General features: G+C 41.8%; 1 protein-coding gene across 1 annotated transcript in view; it reads left to right on the top strand.

Moving 5' to 3' along the window:
• The window catches only part of LOC106805294, a 37,291-nt gene that overhangs the window by 10,808 nt on the left and 16,637 nt on the right, over positions 1 to 9,846 (top strand). The window contains exons 3-10 of the mRNA XM_014806831.1: positions 2,127 to 2,173; positions 2,752 to 2,792; positions 3,310 to 3,395; positions 3,729 to 3,913; positions 4,422 to 4,567; positions 5,186 to 5,244; positions 5,756 to 5,953; positions 6,622 to 7,356. Coding sequence (XP_014662317.1) covers positions 2,127 to 2,173; positions 2,752 to 2,792; positions 3,310 to 3,395; positions 3,729 to 3,913; positions 4,422 to 4,567; positions 5,186 to 5,244; positions 5,756 to 5,953; positions 6,622 to 7,356 — 1,497 coding nt within the window. The remainder of the gene's footprint in view (positions 1 to 2,126; positions 2,174 to 2,751; positions 2,793 to 3,309; positions 3,396 to 3,728; positions 3,914 to 4,421; positions 4,568 to 5,185; positions 5,245 to 5,755; positions 5,954 to 6,621; positions 7,357 to 9,846) is intronic.

The raw sequence follows: 9,846 nt of genomic DNA, 5'->3' as shown, positions 1-9,846 counted from the left end.
CGAGAGAGAGAGAGGGCGAGAGACAAAGAGATAGAGAGAGAGAGCGAGAGAGAGAGAGGGCGAGAGACAAAGAGATAGAGAGAGAGAGCGAGAGCGATAGATAGATATATAAATTTAAATTTTACAGGATGTAAGTAACGACGTATAAACCAGATGAAATGATTTCATCGTTGTTAATCACCTATAAGTGTGGTTGAATGTTTAACCCTTAACTCTGTTCTAGGGTATGCTAGTGACTGAGCGATTTGTTAATCAGGCCAATACGTATACACTCCGGTCTTCCACACGCAGACACATGCATGCAGACACATGCCCACTCTCGCACGTACGCACACACACACACACACACACACACACACACACACACACACACACACACACATGCGCACACGCACGCACGTCCGCAGGCAACCACGCACCACACGCATACATATATAAAGCTGTACTTCCAATTGAATACTATAAGAAAATAAAACCCAATTCTAAGACAACGAAGGTCAATAATAATCCCTATTTCTGTGCGAAACAATGGACTGTATTAGAGCAAGCGAGAACTGCGTTAGTGAATGAGCCGAAACAAGAAAAGATCCGAGAAAGAACTTTAGACGCAAAGCGGGAATAGTGAAACAAGCACACACATACGCACGCACGCACGCACGCACGCACACACGCAGGCGTGCACACACGCACGCACGCACACACACACACACACACACACACAACCCACACACACACACACCCACACACGTACACACACGCATACACACACGCGCTCACACGTACACACGCGCACACATACACCCGCGCACACATACCCACATGCATACACACACGCATACACACACGCATACACACACGCGCTCACACACACACGCGCTCACACACACACGCACACGCACATACACACGCATGTACGTACACGCAATAACGCGCGCCTAGACGAACACGCGCGCACACACACACTGGGTTTTTAAATAAAAAAAATAATGGTAAATAAACACGAAATGTATTTACTACCAAAGTCTTAATGTTTCTCTACTCTCCTTCGCCTATTATTGCCGATAACTTTCTGTAAATGCCGTTCAAATGCTCCTCTGCAACACACAAGTACACCACAACACACACAACTAGAAATGAATATAGAGTTCTTTTGAGAACTCTAGTGTGAGAACTCTAGTTCTCAAGGAGCATTTGAACGGCATTTACAGGAATTTAACGGCAATAATAGGCGAAGGAGAATAGAGAAACATTAAGACTTTGGTAGTAAATACATTTCGTGTTTATTTACCTTTTTTTATCGAGACGTTCCAAGGGCCTGTGCGTATTATTGTAGCAATAATGGCAGTCGTAACCCTACCACGTTTCCGACAACGGCCCCAGAATTATATATGCAAATTTATAACAAAAGGACACATATATATAACACCAGGGGTTAATAATAATAATTTGTATTATATCAAATGCGATAATATTCCCCCTGATAATATGCGAATCTGTGCAGCGCTGCAAAGCTAAACCGAAAGTGAATCGAAGCAAAGCTGTGCCACGCAATCTTGTATCATGTCTCTCTGGATGCACGTTGGTTGGACGTTTCATGCTCTTTTGCCAATTTTGGATAGACTATAATATATATCTTCCGTGGCGATATCACGACAGCGAGATGGATCAATGCCAGCTTCGCATATAATTGTAACGGGTAAATGATGGCGATCCTTGCTCTGTATATTGTCTGCAGGGCCGTAGCCTGCGGGGGGGGGAGGGGCAAGGGGGGCAGCTGCCCCCTAAATTTTGGAGCAAAATATAAAAAAAAAATTGTTTTACTAAAAGAGAATTGTCGTAGTCAGAATGAAGGCTGTACATGTACTCAAAAGTGCCTCGAATACCATCTCCTGCGATCTACATTTTCAAAATTTCCTGTGGGAGGACACCCAGACCCCTTACCTGTTTCTCACCCCTCCTTGAAATCATGGATCCGCCACTGCCCCCCTCCCTAGGAATTTGCTCAGCCTACGACCCTGGTCTGGGAACGTTGAGTCAGGCACGTACAAGTGGAAGTGGGCGTGTGCTCTTTTGTACTCTCAAAAACGTTGGTTTAAATGTAATGTATAATTTTCTACATTTTTCAGGGTTACGCACGCGTAGAGGATGCATGTCATTATTATTACTAACTCTGGTACGTATTATAGGTTATATCAAGAGCGTATTCAGAAGGTTCTCGATACGCTTCTTAATAGGCTTCTGGTTATATGGTAATCATTATATGCGCTTGGTTTTATGTAGCTGGTTTGCCCCCATGCTTCACACCCCAGCTGCGATGTAATTGCCATTGTGACATGATAGTGTGGTGCTTGTAGTTTTAGGGGGGGGGGGCAGTAATAAGAGCTTTTCATGATCAGTAGCCAGGAATGTTGTCGGTGCTCTGTTATTATATCGATGTTGTAAACTAGGGATGTTGTGATGGATATCCTGTTGGCTGCCAGGGCAAGGGGACGCTGACTACGTGCTTTTATGGGAAAATATATTCTCGATAGCCGCATACATATAATATTATGTATGCAGAATTTTATCCTTACCTCCGAACGAGCACAAACATTGCGCTATGCTACTGAACGGGTCTTATCTTTGTGTAAAGTAAATACACATTTCGATATTAAGAGTGACGTTATTCGTAACGTATCTATAATTCTTTACACAGTAGGCCTACCTAACGCGCCCTATAAACGATAATCATGCGTTTGTTATATTTTGCAGGCGATTATTTCACAGTGTCAGGTGACAGTGGCGAAGAATCGGTACGTAATGGGTCAAATATTGCATCACGTTTTAATTTCGTATGAAGAAAGATATACATTGTTAACCGTGAAACAATACATGTATAATATTGTAACATTATTATCTGATTATTTGGGCAACATTAATTTTCGGGGCGATTTCCGAGGATACAGACAATAATAGCTTTCTTATACATAATATTAAATTAATACCTCCCATGGCTAGTTTTCATTACCCAATGACTCATCATAAGCGTCAAAACACTGTAAATCAAATTCGCAATGCATCACGGTGGCTATTTAATTCATTCTAGGCAGCTCCACCGCTCAGCGGGCAACATTGATTTTGTGATCCATTATTGATCCAACATCATATTGCATCATATTGCGGTATTTCTCGCAGCCAAATAACAAATAATGTTATCACAAAATTCATAAAAGGGTAGGTGTGGATATATGGCTGTAAAAGTTCCCTTCCCCTGTTATTTTTTGTTTTGGAAAAAAATATATAGGTTATGACGATATTGTTCCCTTGCAGCTACGGCGACTACAGCAAGCGAGGCCTGTCACCTTATCACAATTATGGGCTTTATTCTCATGGAAGTCTCGACCAAAGCCTTAATGGTAATATATATATATATATATATATTAATCAAATATATATAATCAATCTATTAATCAATATATCAATTGCATCATAAGTAGATTACTATAGACACCATGTTCATAGCGCTCAACAATAATTATGTGCTCCAGGATATCTTACCAAGATGCCTTACGAATGCAATAATTAATCATTTACCCTTACTCATTAAATAATAATTGCATAGGCATTATATATATATATATATATAGGTGTCCATAGTAATCTGCTTATTATGCAGTTGATGGTTTGTTGCAAACTCTTAATTGCAAGCTCTTAATTGATCTCCGGCTTTGCCATTCAACGTGTTTCAGGTATATCGCGCATCTGTGACGTCACGCACTGTCATGGCATGCTGCTGAACGTCGACTTTCCCATGCCCTTTTATGGACATCTATACGTGCCAGGCGCAAATGGCAGTCCGTACTGCAGCGTGCATGGCCACGGAAAGCGCAAGCAGACCTTCTTCGTGCCGTTTACGTTTTGCGGAATGAAACGGGTGAGGACAATGTCATAGGATATTGGTACTGAAAGATATACGAAATCTCGACGAGTAGTGCATGTGTTCCTCCATGTACACTCATGCTGCATCCCTCCACACTCCCTCTACCTCCCTACATACTCCCACTGCCTTATTGCATACTCGCGTGCTTCCTCCTTGAATACTCACGCTGAATGATCACATTTTTCTGCTGCCTCCTTACATAAAACATATCCGTGTACTCGCAACCCGTATTTCCTCATATTTCACCAAAAGTCATACATCGCTGAAAGATTTCTTCAACATTTCCAAATAAAGCAGTTAGAGCGATGGCGACAATAGAAGATCGTATTAACCAATTATGAGGTATATAGTTTAATATATGTTGTTTTCTCGGTTTTATAATTTTGCATTGCTATTACTTTTTGTTTATACTTTGTACTAATTTTGTTTAATGACTTTCTACTTCAACTTGATACAAATCAGCACGGATTACAGCATTTTGATATTTCGGTTTGAACTGCAGGCCGATCTGTATGGAAACTATCACTCATACGTCAGAGTGTGGAATACGTTTGTTCTCGAATGGGCACCATATTCTCCTAGATTCAATCTACCAAGTATCAACTTCGAAGTGGAATGTCATCTACCGATGGGATACACGTTAGATTAGTAAGCATAACATCAGAAGTAGATAATAGGGAACCCTATATAGGGATAGGGGGGTTCCCTATTATCTACTTCTGATAACATCATATACGCAAAAAAGCAAGCAGTCACAAACTTGCATCACACTACATTAAATATATAATAGATTCAGAGGTAAAACAACGCGTCATAAAAATAAAGCATTATTCTCAAAAGCATTAAAGCTTAACTCGATTATACCAATTCCCTAGCCGTCCGATGCAACATAATAGTGAATGATAACGGCCTCTTATGTACAAGACGTGACTTCTTCGTATATGACATAGATCCACTATATATATCCACTATACCCCTATATGTAATTACTTGGTAACGTGAAACAATAATTGCCCCATGTACAGACGATACGACGTGGTGAATACGAAGGGAAGAGGTATATTTTATCCATTCATGAATCCTTTCTAGGTTTCTGCTGCCGTATATACAAACCATTGCCTTGCTGATTGTTGCCGTTTTTCGATGTCTTACAGCTAAACCAAGCCTTTACGGTCGTGCAACGGTGCGTACGGGTGTGCGTATTTCTTGCTTGAGTAAGCTATAAGTTATTGCTAAGTAATAATTTCATCTGCGTCTTTTTTATAGCAGTCACAAGGTCGAGTCCGAATGCTCAAATTTCTTCAAGTCGAAGAACGTTTTACCAGGTAATAGTAATGTCGCATCTGTAGGCGAACGTATGCGTGCGTACGTTCGCGTGCGTCTACGCGTTGGCGCCTGTCTCTACGTGTAACCGCCGGCATTCATCATTCACCAGATAATATTGTAAAACGTGTTAGCTCTGCTAAAAATCTAGTGTTGATATCTATCACAAAAGTAATATTTCGTAAAGTGTGTCTAGATGTTTGCCACATTTTCATGTTGAGTAGCAATACTAACAATTGGGGTCGATTCGTTTTAAAGAAATCTCGCTTCAGGCAATATAAAAAGGCGTACCTGCCTACAGGTGTCTATCGGTAAAATATTGGTGGCTGTAGAAATGTTTGCGAAACGCATAAATGAAGAAAAATTACTTCCCGAGGAAAATACACCCTGGTCCCCAAGGTAGATTTGATCACCATGACCCTGGCATAGCTCTACCCTTGTTACTTTCAATGCAATTGTAAAAAAACTGTATTTGAATAACTCTCAATTATAATGTCAAAACTCCAAAAAAAGATGTCCCAATTGGACGGAGCTGCCTGGATACGACGCAATGTCTTGGCGGAGACGGTGCACAGTGCCAAGACGTCGGTTATGGACAACGGAAGTGTGGTTGCATAACCGGATACGAGGCCAGAAGATTGGCATACCGAAGTCATTCATATGATAAATATGGATATCACCAAACTGCGTACCACTTGGAATGCAGACGAGGTATGTGTAATAACTCGCAATGTAGAAAGGTACTGGCCACTGGTATCTGGATAAAATCAGCAAGTATGTGAGTTTTACTGATCAAATTTTTAGGTAACCGTCAGTGATTATGTGTATTTACTCCGATAACAATCCCAATTCGTTGCAAACCTGGTGCATCTGCAGAACGTTTATGGACTAAACTTAGAAATTAATTACAACCTGCCCAATGTGTAACGTACACAACGTATAGTAATCAAGCACTCACCAACGGCGCGAAGACGCAGATATCTAGAAGAATTCCTTAACAACAGTTAAGTCAAGGACTTAGAATGAGGAGTGTATATTGATGCTTGTAAGAATGCATAAATAAAAAGCTTTAAATAAATAAGAATATATAAATATATAAGATAAATTTAAAAATAGAAATAGGTGTCAACATTTTATCACACGCGCGTTCGAGAACATATGTCTCTTCGTCATGCGACAACAACAGAATGTTGTAAATGTTGACACCTATTTCTATTTTTAAATTTATCTGATCTCTTCATGCATGGGTGTCCGTGTTTTACTTATTGTATAATATATATATATTGCAATATATAACATATATATTATATATATATGTTGCAATTCTCGCGTGCAGTGATCACACACAACCATATAATCTGTGGTAATTGATATTTCAGTTACAACCTCTGCCACTGTATGTGAGGACACATGTGCGGAGATCACTTGCCCGGTTGGTCAAACGTGTCACTCGAATGTTTGTGCTGGCACGTGTTTACTCGACGCAGATTGTACGGACACAGCTGCACCAGTATGCTGCAATGGTATTTGTGTCGCATGTCAAGATGACGACCATTGTACCGATTCTGATTTACCTGCGTGTGTTAATGGCACGTGTATCGCATGTGCAACTAACACGCACTGCATGAATACACCGCTAACACCAGTATGCTGCAACGGTGTGTGTGTCGCATGTCAAGATGACGACGATTGTACCGATTCTGATTTACCTGCGTGTGTTAATGGCACGTGTATCGCATGTGCAACTAACACGCACTGCAGCATGAATGCAGCAACACCCGTATGCTGCAACGGTGTGTGTGTTGCGTGTCAAAATGATGCAGGATGTACGGCGATTAATGCGAATTTACCGGCCTGCACTAGCGGAACATGTGAGCAGTGTAACATGGATTCGCACTGCTTCATTGGGCTTCCTAGATGTGTGAACAAAGCCTGCGTCGAGTGCATCATAGACACGGACTGTGCCACCGGGGAAACATGCGACGATAATCTCATGTGTGTTGCTGGGTGCACAGACGCATCGTGCATGGCTATGGATCCGAACTCATACTGTCCGGATGATATTGCATGTGCATGTCATCCCATATTCACTGAAGATAACGGAGTCTGTACAGGTACGTAAATTATACGACCTATAAGTGACTGTATATTCACCCATAGTCTTTACTGTAGTAACTTTATTTCGACTCGTATATACGTGTACGCTCAGGTGTGTCGGTGTGTGTGTGATCGTGTGTATGATCGTGGCTCGTGTGTATTATCGTATAGTGTATATACCATGTGATGGACTAACCCAAAAAAGGTCCTGCTTGGTGCGGGTAATTATGAAGTAATTACCCTGAGGTTAGCATAAAGTGATCGCCAGACAAACCAGACGTGTACGTACAACAGTATATATATATATCTATTATTTCACTCACTAATTAAGTACAAGCATACAAGGTTTTCGTCGTGTTAGATAAATGCAATACGGTGTGCACACCTTACCGGCGTGGCTACGGTGGTTTAGTCACAAGGTATAAATAGTCTATGTATCTTAGCTAGCGCTCCGTCTCTCTCTCTGCACATATACAGTGTATAGTTGTACTACCTGTTTTCTCATAGAGTAATCAACCAGAGTTGATGTGTATGATAAACAGAGGTAAGTACCGTAAATAAACAGATACAATGACTCAAAATAGTTTAAAGAGAGAGAGAGAGACACGTATACGATAGAGCACTCATACGATAGACCTATTAATACTTACAAGACGCTGACGTTCTGGAACTGTTTTTTAGAGTCCAGTACCTCGGTATTTATGCTACTTTTTAGGATCATTAGCCCGCTATCTGACGTCAGTACTGGCCTCGACACACCCCCTTAGACGGCGAGTTTACTGGACGTTCGGAAATGGTCAAGTTGTCCGTTCTACGTGGCTGCGTGCTATGGCACGACTAAGCTTAATCGTCTTTAAGATTAATTGTTTCTAAACTCTGCAGCGACATCCTATCCCTTAGGCTAGCCGGTCGCTTCACGATTTCCTTAATTAGTTTATTCTAATCAACTTTCCCTCTTGGTAATATTATCTTCATTACATTACGAAATTACAAATTCCCTGATAGGCATTGTACGTAATTTATCATCAGGGGCGTATAGCAAATCCATTTTGCGTGGAGGTGCAAATTAAGCCACGTTCAAGCTGCGTCCTGGGCAGGTGACCGTGGACAATTCGCCATTGACCATGCGAAACTATAAAAATTTCTCTGGGGGGGGGGCAGCTGCCTCGTACCTCCGCTAGCTACATTGATGTATTAGCCGTTGATGTATATTCTCATTTTAGGGGAAAATAATTATGTAAGGGTATCAAGAAATATTTATGGCACTAACTAAACTAACCAACGGGCAATCATGGGCCATTGCTGCCAAATAGATACAGGTAATTCTGTTCTAAGCAAAATACAGTGGGTGGATATAATGAGTTGTCGAAACAATGTGGGCCTGTTTGTGACCGATCAGTCTGATCTGGATCACTTGATCCCGCTCTGGCTAAAATAAATGCAAATGTGCTTGCATGTGTCAATGCCATGACCCCTCACCGGAGCAGCAGGGCCGTAGCTAGCGAAGAGGGGGGGGGCATGGGGGCATATCCATTACATATTCAATGGCCGAATATCATCACACACAAAAAACGGAGTTTTTACCAGAGACGAGATAGCACGTGCAATTTGCGGAAGTTTACCGATGCGTGCCATTTATTGACAATTTGCAACATGTGCATCATGTGTATCAATGGCCGATCAGGGCAGTGGCTGTCTCACATAGAGCTGAGCACCGTTGCGTCCGCCACCCGAGAACATTTTAGTCACACTAGAACTCTATGCAGAATCATAGATAGATATCTACTCCTTATATGTATCCTTATTCTCCACGATATGTATTTGTTTACTCAGTATGCTATTCCCCTATTTATGATCTTTAAAACAAGCCCAAGATTGTTCTTCTGTGTGTACGTGCTGTGTTTTGTTCGGGCAGGCAAACCACCATCACAACAGAGGCCATTCACAAAAAAACACGTGTTTTAAATCCACGGTCGCTCGCCAATGTGATGTCTTAAACATGTATAAGCATTGTCTAAAACCACCCTATAGCCTCGTTCACACGGGACCTCGTATTTATGAAATACGGTATTTGCGAAATACCGAATCTGAGACAAATACGCGGCCGAGCGTTCACACGCTGATTCGCGGCACCAGAAATACGGTATTTGCGAGCTGCGAGCTGCTTTAGTAACAATCAAGCGATTGCATTGTTTATTTCGCATTGTTCGCTTGATTGTTTAAAGCAGCTCGCAGCTCGCAAAGCGCACCAACTGCCGATAAAATACGTAGACTGGTACGCGCTCGTCAGTTCCACTCGCGTTACACTGGAACTGTCGAGCGCGGACCAGTCTATAAAATACGCGGCTTTAGAAATCCGGTATTTAGCGTTCACACGAGGAAATGCGCGGTCCAAGAAATCCGGTATTTCTCAAGCACGGCAAATTATTCGGGGTCTGGGAAGCCTCGTATTTACTAGACTGGTCCGCGCCCGACAGTTCCAGTGTAACGCGAGTGGAACTGACGAG

The sequence above is a fragment of the Priapulus caudatus genome, unplaced genomic scaffold, assembly GCF_000485595.1.
Source record: "Priapulus caudatus unplaced genomic scaffold, Priapulus_caudatus-5.0.1 Scaffold108, whole genome shotgun sequence".
NCBI classification, from domain to species: Eukaryota; Metazoa; Priapulida; class Priapulimorpha; order Priapulimorphida; family Priapulidae; genus Priapulus; species Priapulus caudatus.
This window is presented reverse-complemented; position numbering and strand designations above follow the sequence as displayed.